The sequence below is a fragment of the Haemorhous mexicanus genome, chromosome 3 (assembly GCF_027477595.1).
Source record: "Haemorhous mexicanus isolate bHaeMex1 chromosome 3, bHaeMex1.pri, whole genome shotgun sequence".
Lineage (NCBI taxonomy): Eukaryota > Metazoa > Chordata > Aves > Passeriformes > Fringillidae > Haemorhous > Haemorhous mexicanus.
This window is the reverse complement of record NC_082343.1, coordinates 55,058,936-55,086,721: the sequence shown is the minus strand read 5'-3', so window position 1 is coordinate 55,086,721 and position 27,786 is coordinate 55,058,936. Positions and strand designations below refer to the sequence as shown.

The following is a 27,786-nucleotide window of genomic DNA, read 5'->3' as shown; positions in this document are numbered from 1 at the left end:
TTTGGCTAATTGGTTAATGTGCATTTGGTGAAATCTAGTTGCAGAGAAGCACTAAACTGGAGGCTGTGTGATGACCATCTGACAAAGGCAATCACTTTTCTCCAGCCCCTCTGTGGGAAAGGGCTGCCTGTAGAGTGCTGGCTTCCTGCAGAAAAGAGAAAAAGCACAGGCTCTAGGTGTGTCTATAAAGCCCCATGAGTCCTGGAGAGAGCTAGGGGATGTACTGCAGAGCTGGCAGACTGCTCTGGAGAGAAAGGCAGAGGATTGTGCCTTTGTGCTAGGATGCTACTGCTCTACCAGGGAGCCAACCCAGGGAACAGCAAGCTGCCTGTGTGAAAAGAAGAGATGGTTTGGTTTTGAGATGGGGCTCTGCAGAACTGCAAGTCCTACAGGTGCCTGAGCTCAAACAGCACTGCAGGGTGGTGACAAAGCCACTGCAGGGCAGAAGGACAGATATCTAAAATCCCACCAAGTATGCAAATATCGTGCTGACTGAAACTAAGAGAGATTGGTTTTGAATCCAATTTGTTTGCTTTGAGTTTCACTGGAAGCTGGAAATGGGGAGCTCTGCACTTGAGAGTGCCAGGCAATGGTGCAGCTATAGGCAACCAGTCCTGACCCTTATGGCTGGGGAATACAGCAGGGTAACTCCCCCTGCCAGAGACCCCAAAGGAAGATGCAAGGCTGCACCTACACAGACCTCAAGGAAGCGAAGAGCTCCAGACAGTGACTGTTTCTATGTGCAGAGCACTCCTGGTGTGCCTGCCACAGCTGACCCTCAGCTGCAGGGCAGATGGGCTTCATGGTGTCCTTCAGGGTGCTGGCTCCCCAGTCACACAGATGAGAAGACCTACAGGAGCACACCACAGCTCCCTTCCTGCCCACATGCACAGGTTTCCTTCCAAGGATGCTCTGGAAGAGGAGAATGTGTACCCAGGTCCCTTCCTGACACGGAATTCAGATTCACAGCTTCAAGTCAGCTAAGAATCAGGAGTGTAAGGTGCTAGCTCGAGTATGGAAAGTCCCAAAGGCAGCAGCTTGATAAGCATTGAGTTTGGGTGCTTCATCATGGCTGTGTGACAGAACTGTTAATGAAATTAACTGCTATTGGAATTTATTAACTCTTGAAAGCTAACTATAAATGGAAATTTCATATGACCTGATGTAAATCTCCTCCATCTGAACTGAAAGTATCTCACCAGGAAACTTCAAAAAAGAGAAAGCTTTACAAAGTATGTGAATTGGGGTGGATTTTTTTTTAAATTATAGGTAATTAGATTATTGCAGAGAAATCAACAGTTGTCTATGATCAAATGCCATTGTTACAGGATTAAAGCAATGCTGGCCTGACTGAACATGGGAGAAAGAAAGATGCAGATAATAGAAGGAATCCAACAAGAAGAATGTGATTGTTATTTAGAAGTAAAATATACCTATACTCCAGGCATACATTTACTTAATTTGTGAGTACAGAGCAACCCCATCACAATACACAGCTGCATGACACCAAAATGTCTCAGTCTTTTCAAGGACAATTTTAGGTAAGGGCTAAGAAGATCAGATCTGCACAGGTGCAAAGCTCTCTACTCCTCTTGCAAAAATGTCATACTCCACCAGACTGTATCCTGGTTTTCTTCACCTGTGAGCTTGTCCTGTCTAACAATCCATTTCAGCCACAGGCACTGAAGACCTGGGTTCAATTTCTTGTTCATCCTGACTTTGTGCAGGTTCCTCCAACATCTGACCCAGGAACAGCTTGCACCATGCTCGCTTCCCACACCTCAGCTGTGTGAGCACAAACCCACTGGAGGCTGGGTAAGACCCCGGTGCAGAGCTAGGGGCCGATGAAGTCACTAACCCAGATAATCAGGGCCAACCCCTGGAGAAGAAAGCATTCCAGGGTACATTAGCAGCACTGCTAATTACACAGAACCCTATCGATCCCGCCCTCCAATATACCTGATGTACACAGCCTGCTGCAACAACGACATTCTGCTCTCAGGAAAATCAATGAGGATTCGTGGAGGCACAGAAATCTGCCCAGGTAAGCAGCAAAAAGAGAAATCAGGGTAAACAGAAACCTCAGTGCCCAGCCACCAAAACCCCTTAGAGTTGACAAACCTGCAGAATCGATGGACAGCTTCAGCTGTGGTGTTTCCAATCATGACAGAGATGCCTTAGAACACATTTAGAAAATGTGAAATCTGGCTCTGTTCAGTGCACATTTGTCACTGCAAAGATCTGATTCTGTGAGATGCCATTTCGGGCAAAATGTTTCACTTCCCTTTCACTGTATCTGTTTCTTCCCACACAGAAATCATCAGGCAGGTGTCTCTGGGATAAGCTATACCTGTTTTTAGACACTGTGGGTTTGAACAGTCATCATCAATACTCTAAATAGACAACTTCATGCCATTCTTGTAAGTATCCACCAAGCCCCAGGGCAACAGCTGTGCTGAGTACAGTGGGTCTGTAGCCTTCCAGAAGGTATCTCCTTCTCTGAAGTGCCTGTCCATCCACCAATGCTGAGGTGGTTTCACTGGGAGGGAAGGAAGGACACCTTGAGAAAGTAAGGGAATGACCGCAAAAGATCTGCACTCTGCTGCAGACATATCCCAGTATTTCAGTCAGTAACAGAGATTGATGCTCGTCACAATGTGGCTTTGGTCCTCATGAACTGCACCAAAATCCAGAATTAGTAACATCTATAAACACAAAGTTGCTAGATTCACGTTCTTCAGGCTTTATGTGTATGAAAACCATCTCTGGCACGCTCTTGAAAACTGCTAGGCAAAAGGGAAAATGTCTTGAGGATATACTGGGCAGTATGCATGGAATGGCTTCCCTGGGTAAGGGCTGAGGATTTGGCAAAGTGCAGAAGCAGCCTCTAGCAGAAGCCTTCCCGGAGCCTCACTAGCATTTCAGAGCATTGTTGGGAAAAGGTTTTGCCAAATGCCTTTCCCCTGCCTTACAGAGGCAGAAGATTTGAGAGCAGGACAGTTACAAGGATGCTCTTTTCCTGGGAAGAAGCTCCAGTTCAACCTGGAAACGTTGTTAATTCCAGCTGGCAGTGCAGAGAGTGCTTTGTTTTGCTGAGCAAACAGCAGGAGCCTCTTGCTCCCCAGGAAGACTTTATCCTCGAACAGCCTGGGCAGATGCAGTGGCTCTGACTCTTGCTGAAAGCTGCAAGGGGAGAAGCAGCACCTCTGAAGTCAACAGATTTAAACTGAGAAAACAAGTAGAGAGTGGGATGGAGACAGCAATATGGGGTCGTTGTAGGTGGGGAGTTTCACAGCACAGATGGGATTCAGAGGGAGCAGGAGTTGAGCTCGGTGCAGAGAGAGCGGCAGGGCTGAGTGAGAGGAGACAGAGGAAGCGGGAGGGGAAAGCAGGGACATGGGGGCAGGTCAAGCAATCGGTTTCAGCATATCATAAAGAGGGGAGATCAGCAGGAGATAAAAGCACAGACAAGACAAACATCTCTAAAGACTTCATTATTTAAGAAGAACTTTTTCTCTGAATCCTGGATTTTAGTGAATTCATGCCTACAAAGCAGCATGGTATGTGCTTAGTTTGAAATGCCTGGAAAATAAAGATAATTTTTTCCTCTATAGCTTTCTCACTGGCAAAATTTGTGGATATCTTAAGAGAATTTCTTGAATTTGGATGTGCTTGAATGAATTGTGCCTAGCATGACCAAAAGTAAATATGTATTAACTATGTGCTGGTGTCACCATGAGCACGGCTGCATGGCTGGTGATGGGGACCTCACAAAAAAGATGTCTAATGGCTTCAAGCATTTTTACTACTATTAAACCAGCTCAGAACTATTGGCAGGCTGTCTGCCTTCAGAAAACAATTTCATCTACTCAGTCAGGTCTAATTGACGTGCTGGTAAAAATGCCTCAAGTCTCAGACTTGTCTGTGCTCCATCCTCCTCGTAGCCAGCCATTACTTCTGCACCACTTGCCCTTCTTCCCTCGTCTTGCCCTCTCCTGAGCACACATCCACACACAGCCTGGGCTGTGGCTATTCCTCTGTGTCCTGCCCTTACTGTAAGTCAGACTCTCAGCCATGTACAGAGCCAAGGGTGGCTGCTCCAGAGGGAAGTTCTGTAGATCTGAAACTGCCACACGTCTTCCACCGAACTGACAAGCACTTGCTGTCAGAATCAAAATATGCCCTTCTGTTTGCTTTTTAAAGTCTCCCAAAATTGGAAATTACTTTGAAAAGCAAATGGCTACCAAAGGGGCTAGGGCTATGATTTGGGAAGGTCCAGAAGATGTATTATCCTCTCTGTCAGAAAACTGGGTGAGGGTTCCAGGTGGAAGGCTACAAGACCTGGGCAGTCATTTACAGAGCTTGCAGTGGGTGTTCGTGCATTAATACAGCATATTGCTCACATAAATGAATTCTGTCAAGCAAACTGAAATAACCTCTCTCCCTTTCTCTTTAAATATCACAAACAAATGCTTTGAAACAAGTTACTATTCCTATGGAAACAGAGATGAGCTCCAATCAAAATCTTACCTCATGGCATGGCCTTTGCTACCCAGAGTGCTAAGCTAAATCATGTGTAGAAAATAGGGAAAATCCATTCAAAATAGGAATTTTAAGTGTAATTTTAAGGTATCAGGCTCCTATAATCCTCAGAATTACGTGATTAAAACAAGGAATAAAAATTTTGCTTCCAAGTGCCCACAGAAATAGTTCCACACTCCATTTTATGAGATGTAGGCTTTTCACACCTGAGCCAGACAGTTACAGAGCCTGTTACAAAATGTTCTGACTTTGGAAATTTAATAACATCTTTAAATGTTCTGAAACCATTACAATATTTGACCAGATCGAGTGTTTGTCTGAGAACAGATTTGTTACGAAGAGGCCAAGCTGAAGCTCTGCATTCAGGGCCAGCCAGTTTTGGGTCCCTCTTTGGCTCTGTCTTGGTCACACTGAGGCTGCTGTGGTCACAGCTCCATCTCAGCATTTGGCTTGTTTTACAACAAGCAAAACTACTTCAGCCTTGTACTGCAATGGGAAAAGTGAACACACTTTGGAGCCATAGGGGCCAGGGCACCAAGAGGAAACAAAATGCCTTTCACTCTGTCAGTGGGAGTTACAAAAGAAAACTGAGACAAGGCATGTTCACGTAAAAACATGTATCTATTGCAACAGCAAATGTGATTAAGATACCAAGGCTATCAGTGGGTTTTCTGTCTCTGGAAGTCGTCACATCAGGACTAGATAGATGTCTTTCTGGATGACAACAGTAAAACACTGAGCTCAACAAAAGTGTCAATGGGCATAATTTAAGGGCTTGTATCACACAAGTCAGAGCTAATAACCCCCCTGGCATTAGTGCCATGAATCCATGTAAAAAGTTCAGTCTTCATTATCCTTGCTGAAGTGAAATGTCAGACCTTTATCATGCCTTAATGACTGCATACAATAGATTTACAGAACATTTTACCCTGCTCCTTATCTCAGGACCCTATTCTTACCTTCTGCCTCCCACTTTTCCTCTTGTGTCTTCTGCAGATTTTTCTCTTGCAATCTTATGTACAATAAAAAGAGAGGGAATTTAACCTCACTGAAAGGCATAAACATAGCTCTATTTAAATTTTCCCTTAAAATCTAACAGATAATCCAGTAAAGAAAAAAACAAGGAAAGACAATCCAATATCCTGGTCTGAGGATCTGAAGTGATACCAACTTACAGTGAAGCCAAAGCAAAACTTCCACTTTGTCAGGCCAGGACTTAGGACATAAAACATGTGGCCACATTTATGTTAAAGATAGGGAAGATTCTGGGTGCTTCAGTTTGTTTTAAGTAGTGTGAGAGAAAATACAGCAATAAAGTCTTAGGCAATGGAATAGAAGACCGCATTTAAGATATTTATTGGCATTTGTCTTAACCCTGTCTCCCAGCTGAAGTAAAATTTAGGCAAGGAAGAGCTAGATAATGATCACTTAAATGTCAAATGTCACCCTTAGGAAAATGAAAAAATAAATACCAAGAAAGAAAAAGCTTTTCAAACTCCAAAGGCTGATAAACAACTGCTGGTGTGCAGTCATGTGCTGTACATGATGCACTGTACCTTTAGCCAGACAAACACGACCGTCTCTTTGGAGGTTAATGTTTTGTAACTTGATTTTTGAGGCACAAATCCAAGCAGACATAAACTGAAAACAAACAGAGGACACGCTTGACAAGATGCACTAGAGAGAAGTCTAACTTCAGCTTGTTACCTTGCTGTCTCTTCCCTCCTGGTATTGTGAGTTATCCTATAGAGCTTGCCACTAACCCGTATTGCTTTTGAACTCCATAGTGCACATTATTGAAGCAAAATCCATCATCCAGAAGTGACCATCAAATAAAGGACCACTATTAGGTGCTGCCAGATATTCTGCAATAATTGGAAAGGAGAATGGCAGGAGAGCCAAACTAAAGCAGAGTGAAAAACACTGCTTGAGCGTGTTTTCCTGAATGACTTTTAAAAATATCTCTTTATCTATATTTATCTATTAATTTACTCTACATTTTACCATATTGGGGCTGCACTCTCATTTAATTAATCACAACTTCTGTTCCAGATGGAAGGGAGCTGCTTTACATAGCCATAGCCCAGGCTATGCTACACACATGAGCAACCTGTACAAGGTCTGATGGAATTGCATCCCATCTCTTCAAGTTCAGGGTTACTCTTACTTCAGTCCTTGGGCTTCCATGGAGTTGCAATGATTGCTTTTCTCCTTCTCTGGCAGGAGCTCAAGCTGAATGGGCTGTGTAGTGCCCAGCATGCCTGAATGAGGTCTGTCTGTAGAGACCCCTGAAACAAAACATCTTTTTTTCTCCTTCTCTTTCCTGACTCAAAGGGAGAGATTTATGATTGAGAACTTTGTCTTCACGATCAACCTCCTCAAGGGATCCAGCTGGAGTAGAATCACAGCTCCAGATACTGTCCAAGGTGCCTCACACTCACACAAAAGGACATTTCTTTTAAACTACTAACAGTCAGAGATTGACTTCACCTGTTCAAGTGCAGAAAGTGTGGTGAATTGATTGCTGGTGTGTGTGTGTAATTTAACTCTCAGCACTCTGGTCAGTTACAGGAATGTCTGATCAATTTGTCTTCTGCTCAACTCCTGTCCTGAACTGCTTTAGGTGACACATAGAGGATCGCTTTAGCTCGTGCAGCTTCATGATATTCTAATACCAGCAACAAAACAGACGTCCAAATGCACCTCAAATGTACTGAAAGGATGGGTATATTTTAGTTATGATAAAACACATCTTTTACCTGCAGAAGCTCATGAACAACACCCGTTATTTTAATCTTGTTTGGTAGCTAGTGTGCTTGCCAGAACTTACTGTAAAACGTGTGTGACAAACACAGAGCCTGGCTGATATCAGCAAAGTGCTTCAGGCAAATTGGCAAGCTGGAGATGTGCCACATGCAGGTGTTGGGAAAACATGCATCAGAAAGAGTTTGCTTCCGCTGAATGAATAGACAAGGTAAATATTTTCCACTTCAGGATGTTACTGTGTCACCATAGGCTGTACTTCTGTTAGGCCACAGCCAGCCAGTATAGCAGAAGTGAAACCCTGGAGTCGTTTCAGGTCATAATGCTGATAATTCAGCATCCCAAACCTTTTTGTTCTGAGTCAAAACTCCAACTGTACTCCACTGTAGCATGGAGCCAGAGGATAAACTACTGTTTATACAACAACATAAAAACTTCCAGTGCTGAAAGGTGCACTACAATGAAATCAACATGTTGTAAATCTGGTTCAGACTGCTTGGTTTCTTTGCACAGAAGTGTGCATATCTGTGGAAAAGAGGCAGAAAGACCAGAGAATTTGACCAAAGAGGCAACAGGGAAGCCAGGGGAACTCTGGAAATGCACCCTGAGGGAAACCTATGACCAAACACCAGCTGAAAAAGACTGTGCTGCTAACAGTGAAATGATGCCCTTTTGTTTGACTCCTGCTGGTTTTGGGAAACAGACCTGGTGTCTTGACAGATGAAGACATTGAAGACATTTCTGTTTCTATTATCAGTTTGTCTTCCTAAGTGAAACAGCACATAAAGTTGTGTGAAAGTTCAAAAAGGGGTCAAATCCACATGGCAAATTGGTTTTTGAAGTTTCTCTCCTTCCTTAGCTGTTACCCAAAACCCCCTGTTTACTGTAACATGCCTTTCACCCAGGCATCCCTTCCCAGGGTGTCATGCAAGGCCTTTTAATCCCTTTGTGTCAAGCAAGTCAGTGCTCTTTTCCCGGGGTGGGCATAAGATGTGAAAAGAACTCCAAAGTGACATTTGTATGGCATTGTTCCTTTTCTTTGCCCCTTGCAATAGCACCCACTGGCAGTTGCAGTGCCTGTTTTGTGCACAGTCTGGGATGCTGCAATTAACTTCTGAACACGGGTCTTTCCATAAAAGCATCAACAAAGGGGTAGGAAGGGAAATTATGTATCCTGCTTCTTTTATTTCTAAAAATAACAACATTTCATCAAGAACATGATGCTTGAATTTGCCTGGAGAGCATATTTAGATACAGCAGGGAAAGGTGCCCTCTTGAGAGCAAGAAGAAAAAGCTCACTAAAGCTGGTGGTTGAGTATTTCAGAGCTATGTTGCCCTTCTCTTTGCATTGCAGGGTGCTGAGAAGTTTAAGCTTCTTTCCTTCAATAAGAAAGAGAATATTATAGAAGGATGCTGACAAAAAAGTATTTTAAATATGTTTATTTATCTTATTAATAGTGGTTTGATTATTAAAATGTAATGAATTTCAAACAGCTAATTACTTTACTACTATTGTATTTTTCTTTTGTTACTGAGATCAGCCTGGACAATGGGATCACAATGAGGATTGTTTCCTCTTTGGTTCCCCATTTTCCATTGTGGTTTCAAAGCACAGGTGTGCTGTCTTTCGACAATTTCCTTCCTCCAATTTGCATTCATTTTAGCAGTGTGAGTAAATGGCACAATCATATGCAGTCTTAATCTCACAACTCTTCTGTTCTCTACTTGTTCTCTCAGGCTGCAGCCTTCAAGTTTGACAAGCCCCCCAAATTACAAGTATTTTGATGAAGCCTTGAAATGGAACTTTTCTTGTGGTACTTTCAGCATTTCTCTAAAGCAGTTTTTCAAATATCTTTAAATCCTAGCAAAAGCTTAGTATTGGATGTAAATTACTTGACAGTGATTAACCTCTCAAGTGGCTTGGAATTTTACCTGGATTTTGATAATGCTTTCTTTATGCACCCTAGTTCTATGGAAATCAAACCAAAGGAGGAGTATATCAATTGACAGAAAGCTGTATTACCTCTTGGCTTGAATTTGTCAAGAGCATTTTGACTCCCAGTGCTATCCTCTCCAGTGCTTGAAACTTTCCTGGCTTGGCAATAGCTACAAAATGTGCAAGGATATTCTGCAATCATACATTCAAATCAGAACTGAAGCACTGAGTAAGAGCTGGGCCAGGGACTGCCCCATGAAAGATCCAGCAGGAGATGTCCTTTTGGACTGACAGAAAACTACAGATCCATATTTTTGAGAACAATTTATCAAGCTGTGGTACACTTACTTCATGAAGATAACATCTAGGCCATGTTTCCATGACATTGATTTCTGAACTAGACCTGTCCACAAATACAGGACAAGTTTAATAATTACATTTCTATTTTATAAGGGGAATGTCAATTGAAATAGATAAACATTAATGTGCTTAGCCAGAACATGAAGATTCTCTGCTATATATCTCCCACAGGTTTTTAAGTCCAAATCAGGAATCTCTTTGCTAGCAGGCCAAACAGTTAATCTGTTTAAAAGGAAGAATTTGGGTATTACATTGTTCTAAGGTTGCAACAAGCAATGTAATAGACCACCCTATTAATTGTATCTTTAGGTCAATGTTTTATCTGAATCCAAGCCAGATTAGTGCATAATTTTAAAATTAATTTAAACCCCCAGATCAAGCAATCAACTAACCAATGAAAAAGCCTAAAAAAACCAAACAAAACCAAACCAAAACAACAACAAACCCCCCCCCCCCCCCAAAATTAAAAACAAAACAAACAAAACAAAAAAACCAACCAGAAAAAAACCAACAAAAAAACCTGTGGTTTTCATCCTGACATAAGAATATGATCAATTACACATTTCAAGACCTGGATGGAATTACTTGATGCTGTCTCCCCCAGAGTCCAGGAATGAAGAATTTCTACCACCCTGCTCTACAATAGAGACTGCTCCAAAGCTTTCAGAAAACCTGCAGCAATCCAAGATATTCTTCAGCCACTGGAGCTGAAACACACCAAGATTTTTTTGGGGATGCTGTGGAGTGAAGGAACTTTAGCTCCTTATTCTTGCAGGTGTTGCAATGGTTACTCAGATGTGGCAGGAGGAGTGTGGCAGCTCCAGGCTTGTACTCACCTGGGACCTGGCTGAGAAGAGCAAGCAATTAAAAAACTTTTTTTTATTTTTTTTTTAAGTTTCTCCCTCTCTCTCCTTCTTCATCTGCACATATATGTGGGAGATGGCCGGAGCTTACAGATGTAATTAATTTTCTCTATGTGGATTACATTCTATCAATTGACACAGTCATTTTTCACTGAGTCACTTTTTATGATCATTTCAGGCAGTATTGAACAAATAACAGAGAAATGTTTTGGTAAGTGAGTAACAGTGCTCTTTTCATGTTTCATTTGGTGATATGTCATGGGAAAACTGCTTTATCTTACTTTTAGTCATATATCTACTATCTATAATCTTTTTTACTTCATGTAGAAAAAAATTTCTGTTGCAGATGGAACTGGTATACATGAAAACTTTGATGATATCTTTGATACATATCAATTGTATATGAAACACTTAACATTGCTGTGGGGTTATCTTTCATAAAATACAGTCTAAAAGCAAAAATCTACCAGGCCCTCCTCCTCCAAGAATAAAAGAAAAGAAATTGAAAAAAGAAAAAAGGAAAACAAAAGATTTTTCCTGCCATAAAACTGTTTTGAGGTTGGAAAGAATGAGTGATGTCTCTCTTTTAGGCTTCTGGGGAAAGTCTTTCCAATGTTGGAATTTCCAGGCTGGGAGAAGGAATTACTATTTTCAGGCTCACTCAGTCTAGTCAAGGGATTCTGCATCTGCCCTTAGAGCTGCATACACAAAATCTAAATGTCTACCAGGCCAGGAAGACACCAGGGTACTTAAGTGCACAATGCTAGTCAAGGCCTTGATGCTTTTCTGAACACATTTTATATAGATCCACCTGAAGTTTGATTTAGAAAATAGTACTTTGTGTTCAGCACACACAGAAATTTTAGTCCAATTATTTTAATGATTTCTTTCTCAGAAGACTATGTAATAAAGGTGCAACTCAGACTGAGAGTCTGCCTTTGCAAACTGCCTGTGGACTGGGGTCAAAGCACTCTGCACAAATACTGGAAAACCTGGTGCTAATTAAAGCCAGATTCCCTCATAATGAATCAATATCCAAGTGTTCAACAAGCTGCTGGCAAAAAAAAAAAGAGCTTCTGTTAGTTCCCAAACAACACAGACAACAGACCTTGCTCCCCCACTCCTCAGCAGTTCTTTTGACAGATCAATGCAGAACCCACAAGCCCTGACCAAAGTACATCAGAATCAATACAACAGGGAGCTCCAATTTCACCAGCACAGCTGATAATGCCAAGCTTGCAGCACTACCTTGGCTGAGGGAAGAGCGATGGCTGATAATAACATTTTGTGTTGTTTAAATAGACATTTTATGGATTTTATTTTAAGGGGGGGGGGAGAAAGGAGCATGAGGAAATTTAAAATGCTGACACACTATTCCCATCCCACTCCAGCTTTGTGCCTTTAAAGACACTTAAGGCACTGAAACTAATGAAGACCCTGCTGTGACTTCCTGTGGGAAGAAGCAGAAACCAGGCAAAACCAGCTCAGGGTGATGTGCTGCTGCTCACTCCCTACAAACAAGCCTGTATTTCACATCCTGTCTGCGGGCAGGTGCCTGAGCCAGGCAGAAATCCAGGGCAGAGAGGCAGGCTCTGCGGAGAGGCAGGTTCTGCAGCTCAGCATCACAACCGCTCCATCTAGTGTATCAGCCCCGCACGGCAGCATCTCCCCGAGACACAGAGCCTCTCCCCAGCCCAGCGCTCCCCAGCAGCCCCTGGCAGGGCAGGTGAAGGCACCAAACCAGGCTGTGCAGGGGAGAGATGATGGCAGGCACAGCAAACGGGTCTGCAGGCAGAGGGGGAACTTGGGGCACGCGGTGTGAGGCATTCAGTGCGTGTGGCTGGGCTCAGGGGAAGCTCTTTGGGGGTGACAAGGCAAGATGCTGCAGGGTGCTCTTAGCCCTGAAGTCCTATCAAAAATGATTAGAGTAAGGAAGATGTAACAAAACAGGAGGCTTAAGGAGGTTGATTCTAACTTATTGTTGGGCAATGTACTTTGTTTTGACCATATATTGATGAACATATGCATAGTCACAAACCCAAAAAGCTTGGATTTTACAAATTTTTCCCATTTCCCTCCTCCTGCAGGAAAGTCACTGAAGTTGTTGGGCCCTGTAGGGCAGGACATAGCACAAACAATAACAGAAGAAAGCTCCATTACCTTACACATTCATTATACAGGAAAAAAATGAAAAAGACTGCTCACAAAAGTGATGATTCTTCAGGCAATCACTATAATGGGAAAAAATTGTTTAAAGCCACCAACTTTGTCATTTGCTGTTGTCTGACAATATTTTCAGATTCCTCCACAGACCTGTTGGAAAATCTCAGTCTATGGACAATTCTCCTATCTATAGCAGAGCAGAACTGGAGCTGGTAAGGGTTCAGCATGTCATCTCTGCTGGCCACCACAGGCAGATGGACTCCTACAGAAATTGTTGCTAGATGGAGAGCATCTCTACCTTTCCCACACTTGGTGGACATCATAATGCAAAAGACTTGGAAAATAAGGATTTTCCACTGAACAGCAATCAGAGATGCTGACCCAAAAGGTCAGTTGTTGGAGATAAAGTGAAAGAAGCAGAGCAGAATCAATGGATTTTTCTATATAAAGAAATCATTTGCTCTGTTTGTGGACGTAGGGGCAGACTAACATAAAAAAAGGTATCAGGATTTTCAGTGAAGTAATTTCTTCTGTTTCTGATGGGGATCTTTTACATTTTAAGCCATTTCAAATTTTCTTTGCTATATGAGTCAGTACTTTTTCTTCTTGATTTCTCCTGGCCCTTCCTACTCCTCTTGGTACTATAATAAAAGGCCTAGTTGTGTGGAGGGAGATAATACTGCTCACACCAGAGGAGAAGAGCTAGTACACTCCTCTCTCCCACTCACAAGCAGCAGAGAAAGTGAGTCACAGATAATCATGGACAATCCCATCCTCTTTCTGTCCTTACCTGAGTAACAAGGAGCTGGAGGAGGGCTCTCCTCCCATGAGGAGATCCTCTTCTCTGAAGGTTGGCTGCCTGCAGACTCCCACATCATCAAGTGGACCTTCATAGGGCTTTCACAGGATAAAGGTAGAAGATGCTGTGTATTTTTACCTACTGTGGAATGGCTGTAGATGCTTTGTACTTGCTCTTTGTCTAATTTCCTTTGGAAAACAATCTCACATTTATTTTGATCCTTATTGACCCTGGCCAATCACAAAACCTGTTAATGTATTTCATCCCCATTAATACATCTCATCCCTGCTTACATCAGGATTTTCTTAAGAGGCTGGAGCTGAAAAAAGCCAGTCTGCTCCCAAAGGGACTTTTGCCTTCTACAGGACTGTGATATTTAACTTCAGGTCACCTCATCTTTGTAAAGTGTTGTAAAGAATTCTTCCTGGGATAAAAGCTGCAGCAATCTATTCCAGCCCAAACCTTTGCTTTGACCCTTTGAAGTCAATAGCTGCGCTGCCAACCACAAGTGCACCAACATCATGAATCAAGCCTCCAGGAACATGGAGATACAGTAGAAAGCAGATTATAACTTCTCTTGGAATAAAAAAAGACAGTAGTTTTTCTGCCTCTTTCTCCAAACCTCTGAATGCCCAGGCATGAGAGAATTGTGTTTTCAGAAGTTTTCAACACCAAAGAAGTCCAGCAGCCACTGGAGGGAAAAAACCCCACAACTGAGAATGTGACTGTGAGAGCCAAACCAAAACAATGTTAAGCACTGGAAAGTCACAATGAAGTCACAAGGCCAGACCCATGGCAGTGCCTTCACTGGCAGTGCACTCCTGCCTTTCAAAGGGGGCTGCACAGCACCTGACAGGGAAGCTTGGGTGGCATGCAGTCACAGTGATGGCTTGGCTGGACCTCTCTGGCTTAACCTGGATGGCATCCTCCACTGAAGGATGCTTGGTCTACTGGAATTGCTGCATCTCCTCCTGCTCTCAAAGCCAATGCTTTTGCTGAGAGATCAAAAAGTCTGTATTATCTACTCACAAAACCTCAAATCATAGAAATGGGAGGGAAAGATGACAGCACAGATTCGAGAGGGAGCAGAAAGGGGTGCCCAGCCCCTTCTCCTTCCATGGCAATCTCAAAGTGCTGTGACTGAAGCCTGTTGCCCTGTTCAGAGCAAGGGCTCCTGTGGTCAGTCTTCAGCATTTCTCTTGGAGATGCTCAATAGCTACTGAGCAGTTCCTTCCTTCTCTGTGGCTGTGTACCTGTATTTTCTAGCAGAGAAAGTAAGCTCCCACCAGTCTGATGTTTATATCTCAGTGGTTTAGAAAAATGCCACTTGAATGGACTGCACTGAACTGAAGTTGCTGCGTAGCTATTTTTTCATACATACACACTTTATCATACCCAAGAGCTCCTCATTGCCTATGTACAGGGCACCCTTGAAATGCTCTTCTTCCTCATGTGCTGTGAATTCCCAGCTGAAGAATCTACTGCAATTTTACAGAAAAAAAATATATACAGCTAATAAAAACTGTCCTGCAGTTCTGTGGCAGCATTTATTTCAGTGCCTGCTATTCACATGACTCAGCCAATGTTCTGTGCTATCATAGAAATTCCAGAGCTCAGAGAAATCCACTTAGGGACATTACACCCCTCAGACTGGCACAGAGGAGAAGTATTTCATTACAAGACAAACAAGGAATTTTGGTTCCTTGAACCATACCAGCCTTTAGCCTACAGGAGTCTTCAACATCAGAGTGAATCCCACAGATATCTGGCATCTTCCAAATGCCGTTGAACTTGGCTTCTGATTTTTCCCTGGTATAATTATCAGACTGGCCAAATTACAGGAATCCCAAATTGCTGCAAAAAAGTCACTCTTGCAACTCTACTTCTATAGATTAAGCTCACATTAACAAATGGAGTTTAGGACTACTGCCAAGTGCACATATTTTAATAACTGTTATTGACATGTAAAATGATTAGAATCAGAAAATATTTGAATGTTTTTTTAAAAATCCACTCCTTCTTATAAATGTGCAGAGTTTGAAGGATCTAATTCTGAGTGTGAGAGAGATGCATATTGCCACTTGCAGAGTTCTTTCTGGATTTTTTCCCCTCTCTCCTTTTATTATGATAATCAATATTTGTATGAAAACATTTTGTACCAAATATCACTTCATACATTATATGCATGACGTTTAGTTTTCTGGGATTTATTTTCTCTGTGGGGCACATATAACTGAGACAAGTTCATTGAAGGAGAAGTATGGAGTTCTAATAAATATTAGAATTCACTCCATTAATTACTGCCTGAATTAAAATCTGTTTGATATCTTTAAAGAAGGTGATTGTCTTAGAAAGCAGACTAAGCTTGTTTATTTAAAGTACTTCTCAGTGTCAAAACCCCATTGTCTAGAATTCACCTAAATATTCTAAATATTCACCAAAATAATCTAAATATATATTTATATATATATTTATCTTAAGCTTAGGATAAAACTGTGTGTAACAGAACTCCTCATCCAAACACTAAGGGCGGTTTTGGCTTTGTCATTTCATTTTGCTTATCTAATTGTCAGTTCTTAATTTGCTGCTTGGGAGCATTCCTTTCCATCTCTTTCGCTTTTGCATGATTTTAAAGGAGGCAGAGAGGACACTCTGCCACTGAGGGTGGGTCATGGATGTGGCTCTTCCATCCACTGACAAAGATCCATCTTTATTTCCTTTGCCCAGCAAGTCTGGCAGATGGATGGCTTATATACTCAGTCCTCTGTCCCTCTGCTGTCATTCTTGACTTGGCCTAAACACAGCAATAAAAAACCAAACAAAAAAACCCAAACAAAACCCTCACGACTGCAAAAGACCCTGCTCATTGCTGCTGCAAAAAGTTTATTTTCATGTACTTTTTAGTACGTTTCCAGCTCTGGTTTCAAGTGCTTCCAGAACTTAAAGGAGAGCAACTTTCATTGTTCCTCCTGGGAGGCCATTTCCCAGCCCAATAAATCTCACTCCCAAGAAATTTCACACATCCCCTCCTGTGCTTACAGCACTTTTCCAATCTTGGCCAATCATGAGTGGAACAAATATCTTTTTCCCCATGGAGTTTATATAATAACACAATAAAGTTGCAAAAGCTGTGCACTCCACTGAGTTACTTCCACTCACCAGAAATTTATGGGATAACAACTTCTGTGTTGCCAGCAAGACATAATTTAAAATTTCAATAAATTACAGATTTCTACTGAAACGCAGAGCCATCCAAAACAGACATTGTTATTACAAACCTCATAGAAGATGTAGGAAAAGAAGCTTGGAAAATCTTTAAACTGCTGACACCAAGGTGAAGTCTGATGGGTTGCTCTCCCCCTGTATTCAGCAGACTGGTTATAGATATCTTGCCAGCACTCACTCTGTCTGTGATGTTTTCTTTCTCTTTTTAAAAGACCAGCAACTGAGTTATTTTAGAAATTATAAAAAGAAGTGCTTTGCTTGCATTTTACTTAACCTGGCTTGAATTAAAAGTGATTTCAAAGTAATGCCTTAGCTGCTGTTTGGCAATTACCTTGCTGTTTGAGATGGTGTGCCATCTTCCCTCACCCAAGGATAGGCAAACCTGTGGAGCTGCCTGGCACTGCCACCACGGCAGGCACTGAGTGAAGGGCAAAAATAAAAAAACATCCCTATGGAAATTTCATGGGGGGGAACTTTCTTCCAGGGTCTGGTGATGATCAAGACAGCTATTTGATACAGAGCCAAAAAAGGGGCAGGCAGCACATCTGCAGTCCTGAAGTCTTTGGCCCCTGTAGCTGAAAAGAAGTCATTCACCCTGCTCATTCCCTCCAGGCCTGGCAAGTGCTGCACTGCAAGGGTGTAGCTTTCACAGCTTGTTTCAGGTAGACCAGCAAATGCAGGAGTGTGTACAATGCTCTCATTTACCATGTGGGCAGTGATAAACATCTGCACCACAGAGAAGCTTGTGGCTTGAGAGCTGAAATCGCCTACAAAATTGCACACGCATTCACCAGTTTGCTCCAGGAAGATCCCATTAGACCAATCCCAAGATGACCAGCTAAATCTGAGAAAGCTCTGAAAATTACTGCACCAATTTTTCGGAAATCTTTTCCCAAAATGATTTTTGTTATTTGTAGATCAAAAGCCATTGTTTATCTCAACTTCTAAAGAAAGGCAAAGTTCATAGCAGATTTGTCTCCAAATACTTAAATAGCTGGGTGGCAGACTTGTTTGGTTTTTTTTGAATTTGCTATTCACTAAAATAAACATGATGTGAAATTTGCCTCTCAGTTTTGTTTGCAGGAAGACATAACAGGAAGGCACCATGATTTTTTAAAAAATATTAAGGGCTCAAAAGTCAGACAGCTGGAAGAAAGATGCCATGCCCCTGGGGAGGTGTAATTCTCTCTCTTGGCTCACTCCTAAGGATATAGTCAAGAGTCGACTCAGAAACACAGGCAGAGGTACCTATAAAGCTAAGTAACAAAGGCAGCTTTGCCATGCTTCAGCCTTGGAACTGGAGCAGTTCTTACCCTGATTTGGGATGTCCACTAGTCCCTGATCAATTACTCTGGCTCTGGCTGTCTAAGCAAGATAGCATATTTCAAATCCAACCTTCTGATCTTGCCAAAACTGCTTTAAATCAGAATAAAAATCAGAATTATGTTTTGCAGACTCTGCCTTTTTGTGCTACTCCTCGGTATCACTAATCTTTTTTCAGATAAAAAGTCACAGTTTCATTGGTGGTTCAAACCACTAACATTTACTGGCAGCCCTGACACTGGGCAAGAGAGGACTTAAATTAAAAAGTGGCAAGCAGATGACTGCTAATTATCCTTTCACTCATAAAGTTTAAATATAGCTGCCTGTGTTTGAACACAAAGAAGGCCTGCAATTAGGGCACATTCAATTGCAAATGCACCACATCCCCTCTTTACTGTGCTTGTAGAGGATGCAAAACAATACCTCAATACCAATTCTACTTAGTGGCTGTAATTTTCTACAGTAATGTGTGTATTAGTCACAGATATATGTTAAAAGCCGTGGTTCTACCCCCAAAAACAAGAAAAGCAAACACACATGCTCTGGAGGGAGAGCTTTGCTCAACATGCTCTTTACAGTCTGGTTCTCTGATATATTCAACATCCTTATTCTGTCAAGAAGGCATTTGCACCTTTTGCTATCCAATAATTTGTAAAGGAATCTGGTAGTAGTTACCCCTGCCTTGCAAGGGTGTGCACTTGATGGACAGGATCCCTTAGGATAATCACATTTCTGTGGTGGAGAAATTCTGGCACTTCTCTGCTGCTTCAATTCCTCTTCCTGATCCCCAAACTAGAAGAAAACCCTACACCAAAAATCTGTATGATGAAAAGTTATAGAAACTTCAGTTAATTTTTTGAAGTGACAATTTACCATTTTCAAATTTTTTGTCAGATATTTCTCCTGAAAATTAAGAAATATGCCTGAAATCAGGATCTACAGAAAAAAAGGAAAAGTTGATTTTCACAAAACTCTTATTTTATCAGGAAAAAACTGTATTCAAAGAAATTTAAATTAACTTAGTAAGTTTATTAAATAGAGTAAGGATGATGCCAGAGTCCATGTTTCCTGATCCTTGCCATTGTGCCAAGCATTATCTTGGAAAGGCTCTGAAGCACTTCTTCTTTATTCCTAATACTCAGCAACCCTTTCTTTAAGAATTTTTAGGAGATATTTTACCCTTTCCCAATGAATTCTTAACACTGAAGGAATCTCTGCTTGGCCTGTACAAATTCTGACCTTATCTCTCTGTGACAGACAGAAAATAAACTTACTGTTTATTTACTTGATTAATTGCAGGCAATTGCATTATTATTTTATAAACTTAATGTCATTAATTGGAGGTTCCTAGTCCTTTCAGATCTCAGTGCATTAGTCTCAGATGGGCAGGATACAGCAACCTCACATGCACCTAACCAGACCTCGGCAGAGGATCACCCAAAGTGATGTGTAGGCTATCAACACAGTATAAATGACATTAACTGGAAGCTATGGAGAATGCAGAAAAGAACTTAGTAGGGAAGAGGGGAGTGAAAGACAGGGCAGAAGGTGAAAGCAAGAAAGAGGTGAAAGGAAGAAAGATGAAAGGAAGAAAGGAAGAAAGACTCTTACTTCCAGTATGGTTTGGATAGGAACAACCTGGTAAAGGTGCCAAAACAGAGCTAATGACTGATGAATCCATCTAGGGGGAAATAGTCTGTGGTGCTGTCCAGCTGGAAAAATTCCCCAAGTGGGAGCCACCACAATTTGTGTGCGAGACTGAAGACATGCCTGAAGTTAAAGGGAAACAAAAAGCAACTGCTTTTAATAGGAGTCCACTCTCTCTAAACAAATTTTCTTCTGGATACTGAAAATTGTGCAAATGTTAGAAAGTGTGGGCCAAGCTACAATGCACATATTTAATTCAAAATAACTGTTAAATGCTACATTGTCTGGAAAATACTGTAAAAATATTATAATTATTTTGAAAAGATTTTTTAAAATATCTTATCTCGTGTGAAGTGTCACCACTCTGCCATCTGTGGTTGAATGCTTCCTCTTCCACATTTCCCTCCCAGCCCCACTCTGTTAGGTCCTGTATTTCTCTGAACAGAGCCAAGCATGAGAAATGTGAAGGGCAATGCAGGATGTGTCAGAAACATGTATGAAATGTGAGAGAAATGGGAGAGGGTAGAGAAGTGCCTCATCAGCAAAGGATGCAGTGGTTTAAGCTGCTCTTTAACTCCTCTGTGGAGCGCTCCCTCCACCGGAGATCGCGGCCGACTTGTGAAGCAATTGCTGAATTCAAGCAGGGCCAACACTTCTGAGCCCATTATACTAAATCCTTGATGCTGATAAAATTTACTAATATTTCACTGCTTCAAAACTCAAAAATCGTGGCGACATCTAAGGCACAAACAGAATTTGTACAACACACCATCTTAGAAGTCCAGTTCTGCATCAAAACCTCACGATGGGGAACAAGTTTTCTCAGCTCACCACCAAGGGAACTGTTGAATGCCTACAAATTCTGCTTGCATTTTAGGAAGATCACGGTGCTTCCACATGAATGAAGAGCAAGGGTACCCCTTGTTGTGGTGGGGTTTAAGACCGACAATTTCAAAGATAAAGTGAGAAGTGAATGAACTCAGAACACCGAGGTCAGGATTTTCTATTTTCTTCTGGATATTTTCCCTTTTGTGCCACTCAGTTTGTACCTGAGAAAAACCAATTTCTGCATTTGTTAAAAGTAGCAACATGCTAGGTAAAATGCTAGGGGAAAAGGAAGAAAAAGAAAAGTTTATCACTAAAAGTATGTTTGCTTTATGATAAAGCATATTCAATGAGAGTTAGTGAAAATTCAGAAACATAACTAATACTGGTGTTATTGAAGGCTGAAATCTTACAGGATTTCTGGCACTGGAAAGATTCTGATTTCAAAAAGCCCAAATAAATTTTTAAAATGTAAATTCTTCATGAACCTTTAAAAAACCTGCTAATTCTCCCCAGCCTTTTGACCGTAAGTTGTGCCTGCTTTTTCAGGAAACAATGGCAAAAAGAGAAGGACATGCAGGAGTGGGGTGGGAAAGAAAGATAAACTATTTATCCTAATGATGGATTTAGCTAATAAAACATTTAGGTTTTAGAACCAAAACAAAAGCTTCTTTGGAACAAATTGCTTACATTCAGTAAGAGAAGAAGAACAATTTTTCTTCAGCTACTCTTTGAATCACCTCTTCAGCGTTCATACTTGACATGCGGTCTGATATTAAGTGGTTACTTGCTAGGAGCCACAGAGCAGCAGGAAGTGCTAAATGCCAAAGGGCCCTGAGAAACTAAAATACTCAGCAGCAAACCACTAAGCAGATCTCACCATCAGCTACTGGTCTTGCTTCTGCAAAACATGCATTAAATACTCTTCTGAAGTTGTTTGGAGTTAAATTTCTACTTAGTCAACCATGAAGATTATCATCACATGTAATTTTTTTGTTTTGTTTTGTTTTAAGCCTAAGCCCAAGTCTGAATATATTATTATAAAGCATTTGTCTCAGAAACTATGCCATGTGTAAATGACATGTAGAACACATGGTTTGAATTTGTAAACCATGGTATTCCCAGAGTCTCCTCTTTCATGCTTAATCAGGCTGGGCTAATAACAAGAACTGACTCCAGTTATTCTGCAAGAGTTGGTGGGGAATAATGTCTTTTAGTCCAGTATAAAACAAGCAGGCTCTTATTTTGTGTATATTTTGGTATCAATGAACATTAGAAATGGCTGACTATGTTCTGACATATGCTGCTTCTCTATATGCCCACCTATTTTTTAAACTGAACTGTTTTTCAGGCGGACTTGAACTTTGTTAGTGTGTGCAGTACAAATGATTCCTAAACTTTTCCTCAGTATCATTCTGAAACTACAAGTTACATGTAAGTTTGACCAGGATGGGATTTAACATTATCACATAATGGCCTAAATAGATTATTACAAAGTAGCTGCTTCAGTTCTATAAGCATAAGGCAAATTTCATTTGGTTATGCTTGTTGCCTCTTCCTGATAGTTTGAATTTTAAAATTGATGCAAAAATATTAATGTGAACTTAGGACAGGATGCAGTAACTTTTGGTAATGACCTAGTGACGCTGAGTTGAGTTTCTAAATCCCCTCAAATTATTATTTTTCTTAACTTGTACTATTGATTTCTACCAAAAATTGTCTGCCTTGAGCTTCTTGCAAAATCCTGTAGTGCAATGTATGTTGTAAACAAGACCTGCTTAATATGATGGAGTCATGTTTTCTTATAACTCCCATATTTTCATTAAATGTATCAAAATCAGCTGCTTTTTTTATCGTGTTCTCCCACAGCATGAATATTTTTCCTCATCAACCCCATCTTAGGACTGAAAAACATTTTCCTAGCTCTCAGACAGCTTGGTAGGGCTCTTTGTGACTGGAATCTGTATTTTTTTGAGGAAATAGAAATGCAGAAGGAAATACAGGCACACATTAACAGCTACCTATCTACCACCCAAAATTTACCTTTTCCCCTAGATTCCACACTCCCAGATAATCAGGTCAATGTCTAGAGCCTATTCTGGGTTTCACCCTTTCTAGAGTCACAGATACTTTCAGCCGTCAAAAATGTGTCCTTTGCATCCACCAAAGAATTTTTTCAATAAAAAGAGAGTCTGACATTTGTTAAGTTTGCAAAGTGGTTACCATAATCATGAACAGCTTAAGTCCAAAAATCATAAATTTTCTTCTCATATAGCATGAGCCACTTTGATGCTCTGATCACTACAAGAAAGCTTCCCCAGTTCTTCACTTGACTGGGGGATTTTAAGCAACCTTTTCACTCACCCTAATTTGGAGTTAGCAGCAGATGACATCATAGATGTCACTCATTATCATTTTGAATAAATTAACCCACAAAAATAGCCAAAATCATCCTGGGATGTGCAAGTTTTGAGACAGGTCTGCCATTTGCATTCAGGCTTTCATTTTCTTCTTCAACCCAACATCTGGGCTAAAGCCTGAGGTACTGATGAATTGCTGTCTGAATTCTTAGGTAGGTTTTTTTTGTCTGTCATCAGAATGGCTCAAAGAATCGCATGAAAGAAATGGAAAGATGTGTGAAGAGCTCACTCTTCCACCTGAAAGGCGCATTTCTCACTAATGGAACAAATTATCTGAAACTTCTTGCTGCCAAAGAGCAAGACCTCAAGAGGAACTGCAACATTTCGCGAGCATCAATCCCAGAGCAGAGAGATGGGTGGTTTTCTGACTTCTGATCTGAGCAGTAAGGTTCCCTTTTCACCAAGACGTACCTCACCACAGACCTCACCACCTTCGTAACAAAGTGCAAGGCTGTACAATAAAACCCACAACACTAAAAGGAGAGCGAACTGGAAACTGCACGGCCATGCAGATCAATGCAGATAAAGAGCAGACACGGCAGCAGTGGAGATTGGTGCCTGAGGGCTGTCACAAAGAGAGCCACTGCCACTGCTTTGCCATCGGATGTGATGTGAAACAGCACCTCTTCCACCCTGCAACCCAGGACCCACAGCTCATGCTGAGAGCTACCTTCAGCCCCACAACCACCAAATCTAGGTTTTGGATGAGTTCTGCGAAAGCGTTTGAACGGGGTCTTTTTTCCCAGTTGCAGTCCATCTGTGTTGGGCACATTAAGAAACTTGACTAAATTGATCCACCTTTAAGGTGGGTTTAAATCTAGTCACTAAACATGGAAGACTACTTAAAGGTATGTAATTCAAGCAGCTGTCTGCAAGTGGCTGTGGTGTTGGCCTGAAATTTTAGAAGAGTATGTTTTGCTTTACTCATCTCCTTCAGATGCTCTGACGAACCAGCTGGCTGTCAGCTGGGGCATACCACAATGTTGAAGTGATGCACAAGCTATGCCTGCCACAGAGGTTTTGAACTTTGCTAATATTACACTTTTTCAGGGTCTAAATCAAAATTCTAGATCATGCCACCCATACTTGTGATGAGTATCACTTTATTCCTCCCAGGAGCTTACCACAAATAAAAAGGCCTGACAAAACAGTGGATGGAGGTGATAGCCCAGAAAGAGAAATGAAATCATCTTTTACCACTAGTATTAAAAAACAGTCAGCTTTAAGAAGAAAATCCTGAAAATATATTGTCCTCACATACTGGATAGCAGCTAATGAAGTGAGATGCTGTGAAGTGACACCAGGAAGTTTCTGCTGTCAGTGTGTAAGAGCGGCAGAAGGAGGAGTGGGGCTAAGAAAGCACAGAGCATAAACATGGGGACCACTTGACCAGCCTCACTGCACTATAAAGATACATACAGTACTGACCTAGAATAACAAACAGATGCATTTCATGAGCCACTGCCAAAGCTGCTTTATAAAAAGCCATTATATTTCCCCTAGCTAGAAGGGTCTCTAAAAATACTGCCTTTTAATAGATCCTGCATTGAGAATGGTGGATCAGGAAGTGGTAAAATAAATGACAGTGTGAACCTCTACCGGGATACCAACCCATCACTGGAAGAGTGTGAGGAGACAACATCATCTCAGCACAACTCATGCCAGGTTCTAGAAAATGGAAACAAGCATGCAACAGAAGCTGTCAACAGTTGCAAGTGACTCAGTCTCGGAACAGGCATAAAGTAAACATTTTGCAGGTTATTTAAAATGCAAATTGTTCTTCTATACATGCAGCTGTTGGAGCACAGGTAACATCTGATGTAAATGAGTCACCTACTTTAATCAAATGATATGGCTAGAGAAAAAGGTAGAAGCAAAAACAATGACTCATATTGTTTCTTCACATTTCTGCCCCCATTACAGTTGTTCTCCAGGTTAGCAGGGGAATGAAAAAGCAGGTTATTTTAATAGCACCTCAGTGTAAAACCAATTCTTTAACCACCATATTAAACATTAAACAGCTTTGCATCTTTAATGCATACTTTCCTTTTTGAAGACAGAATCAACAGTTGTGTGGCCATATGTAAGTGTTTTTGTTGCGTCCAATGAGCAACTGGAAAAAAATATTCAGGAAGCAGCAAGGGAGAAAATATACAATTAAAGAAAATATGACCAAAAAAAATTAAAAACAAAGAAAGCAACACTTGTTCCCTACTGGCAGGAAGCACATCCTCAAAATTAAAATAAAAAAATCAAGTCAGGCAACAAGGATGCTAAAATGTCATGTGTAAAAAACTACAAATAACAAGACACCTTTGAAAACACTGTCATTTTTCCTCCACTAGATTTGCCAGTCTTTCACATTAACAACTCAGCTCGTTGTCAGGTGTCTTTGTACTTAAGCCACCAACCAACACAGTCTACATTGATATGGTCTCAATCTTGTCAGGCTCTGTGATGATCCCTGTGTGGGGATCTCTCTGGATCCCGGGGTGTACACATCCAGGCAGTGCTGAAATACACCTTACACCTAAAAGTAGTCCTTTCTGAAGCACTAGAACCTCCTCCCTGTCCCAAATGTCCTTTACCACAAATTTTAAGCAGGCACAGATAAAAGGTAAAACAGAAAATTATACAGAAAATGGCACAGAGTTGTTTTTGCTAGCAGCCTCTGGCCCCACAAGCTGAATCTACTTGCTCCTATGTGACTAAGGAAGTTTTCATTCCCTCTCTCCTCATCAGGCAGGCATAGCTGTATACTTGATTTTCCCCAAGCAAATGTTCTGCTTCATCTTAAGATTCCCTGAGGAACAAACATAAGAGAACATTGTGGTCCATTTCAGGCCCAACCACACACTGCACTGCCCTGTGCTGCAGCAGAGGAGGTCCCTCAGTGCACTCTGGAGCTTCCCTGATGGTGCTTCATGAGTACCTCTGTGCAGCAGTGTGTGAGTGCATCCAAAATACCAACATTGTCAGGGTGTGTGTGCCTACAGACTTCTTCTAGTCAGCAGAGCAGGGCTGATTTGCAACTGGGCAAGCACACATTTTCAAAATGTGCTCAGCCCTATGGAGACCAGAATTTCATTTTCCTTAGTGCCCTACCTCAGGAAACAGACTGAGTAAAGCACAGCCCAGCCACTTTGGCAACATTCAAGACTCTGCACGGTAAAATAGGACCCTCACTTCCTCTCGTTTTATACAGCAAAGTTTCTCAAATCCTGCAGGAAGCCTACTCTGTCCCAAAGGGCCAGCTTCCACCCCCAGTCATCCTGTGTGCACTAGCAGGATTGACTCCCGAAGGAAGGTGGTGGGATTCTGACTTACACATTGGCTCTTCTCACCTATTAAAATCCCGAAGCAGATACAAGGGCACGAGGTAAAATTCTGACATGCCGCTGAAGTGAAATGTGTGAAGCAGCAAGATGAGGGGTTTTGATGTCCAGGCAATACACCCTGAAGCTTTCCTGTGACTTTTCTCCCCTTTCAGTCAGAGATGCTTTGGCAAATGGATGTGCAGCCACGATGCTACCAGGATTCATTCATTCATTTGTGTGAACATGGGTATAAAAACCTGGAACTCTCCAAATATCTTATCAAGGAGAAGATCAAGCACCCCGTCCCCCAGAAATCCACACCACTGGCCGAGAGAATCCACACCGAGAGAAGACAAGTCCTACGTCTGGGAGAGCGGGACAGGGTATTCGCGAGGATGTCTTTCCCCAAATTCCCAAATTCAGCTCGGCTCCGAGGTCTCGGACACAAGGACCCTGCCCTCCCACCCCCTTACCTGAGCCGCCCACGTTAGACCGCAGCAGGCAGGTCCTCCGGGAGGAGGAGAAGGAGGAGATGTCGCTTTGGGAGCGGCCGCGGGGACCGGGCAAGGACCAGATGGGCAGCGGGGCTGTCCCGCTGCTCCCTGGCCTCTCAGCCATCGTCGACGGGCAGCCGAGAAGGGCAGGGAGGAGAGAAGAGGATGGAGAGAGGCGGCGAGGGAGGGGACAGGGAAAGTTTGCAGAGGAAGAGCCGCCCCTCTCCTCCGACCGCCCCGCCGGGACGCCGGCGGCGATTTTGGGTCTCTGGGAACATAAATTTTGTGTTTGCACAGGAGCAAAGCAAAGTGGGGGGTTGGGTGCGCGGATCCACCCATCCCCCAGGGTGTCTTCATGCTCCCGCCATTGCCATCTCTCAGGGGAAAAAACGGAAAAAAAGGAAAAGAGAGTCAGTTAAAAAGAGCCGAGTAATCCACACCACCACTTCTGTTTTGTGTAACAGGGTGCCCTCTCCCCCGCAAAGCCGGAACGTTGCACAAGGCACCGCATAACTGCAAAAGAGCCGCGAGAGAGACGAGTCGAATATCCTCCCCAACCCATCACCTCCCTCCCCATCTTTCTTAAGGACTGAGTTGCATGTAAGAGACTTAACTAACTTCGGCAGGAAGGTACTGCCTTTCAGATCAGTCACACAGACCTAGGCAGAAGCAAAATCAAGCTTCATGGTTTCGTTTCCTGGTGTTTTACAAAAACCCTTTTACAACAAGATGCACCTTTAAAAGGAAATTTTATGTTCACACTGCTTCTTACAGGCAAGTCATACTACATTCTACCTTGAATAAAACCCTCGCTGTCGTGCAGCCACAGTGATAAACACAGAAAATACTGCACCCTATATTTTTAATTCATCCAGAGTTGCATTATCTAGTTATCCAATGTGAAAGTTGCATTCAGGCTGCATTTTAACAACTACGACTCTCCAGGTCTGATCAAAACCTATCAAGTGTGAAATTTGTCAATGTGAAATTCAGTTTCTAGTTTTTGCTTCCACCCAGGCAAGCGAGTGCCTTCATCTCAATGCCGAGCCCGTGCAGTTCCCCAGGCGCAGGGGTTTTGTGATCTTCCCAGCCGTCACCCTTCGCATTTG

The 27,786-nt window shown here is 42.0% G+C and overlaps 1 protein-coding gene across 4 annotated transcripts in view; it reads right to left on the bottom strand.

The window, feature by feature from the left end:
• Positions 1 to 26,816, bottom strand: part of PHACTR2 (phosphatase and actin regulator 2) — a 133,573-nt gene extending 106,757 nt beyond the window's left edge. For all 4 annotated transcript variants that reach the window (XR_009485824.1, XM_059841880.1, XM_059841882.1 and 1 more), the window contains exon 1: positions 26,657 to 26,816. Coding sequence is in view for 3 of the 4 variants with exons in the window: in XM_059841880.1 (XP_059697863.1) it covers positions 26,657 to 26,801 (145 nt within the window). In the remaining variant the exon portion in view is untranslated. The remainder of the gene's footprint in view (positions 1 to 26,656) is intronic.
• Positions 26,817 to 27,786: the final 970 nt, after the last annotated feature.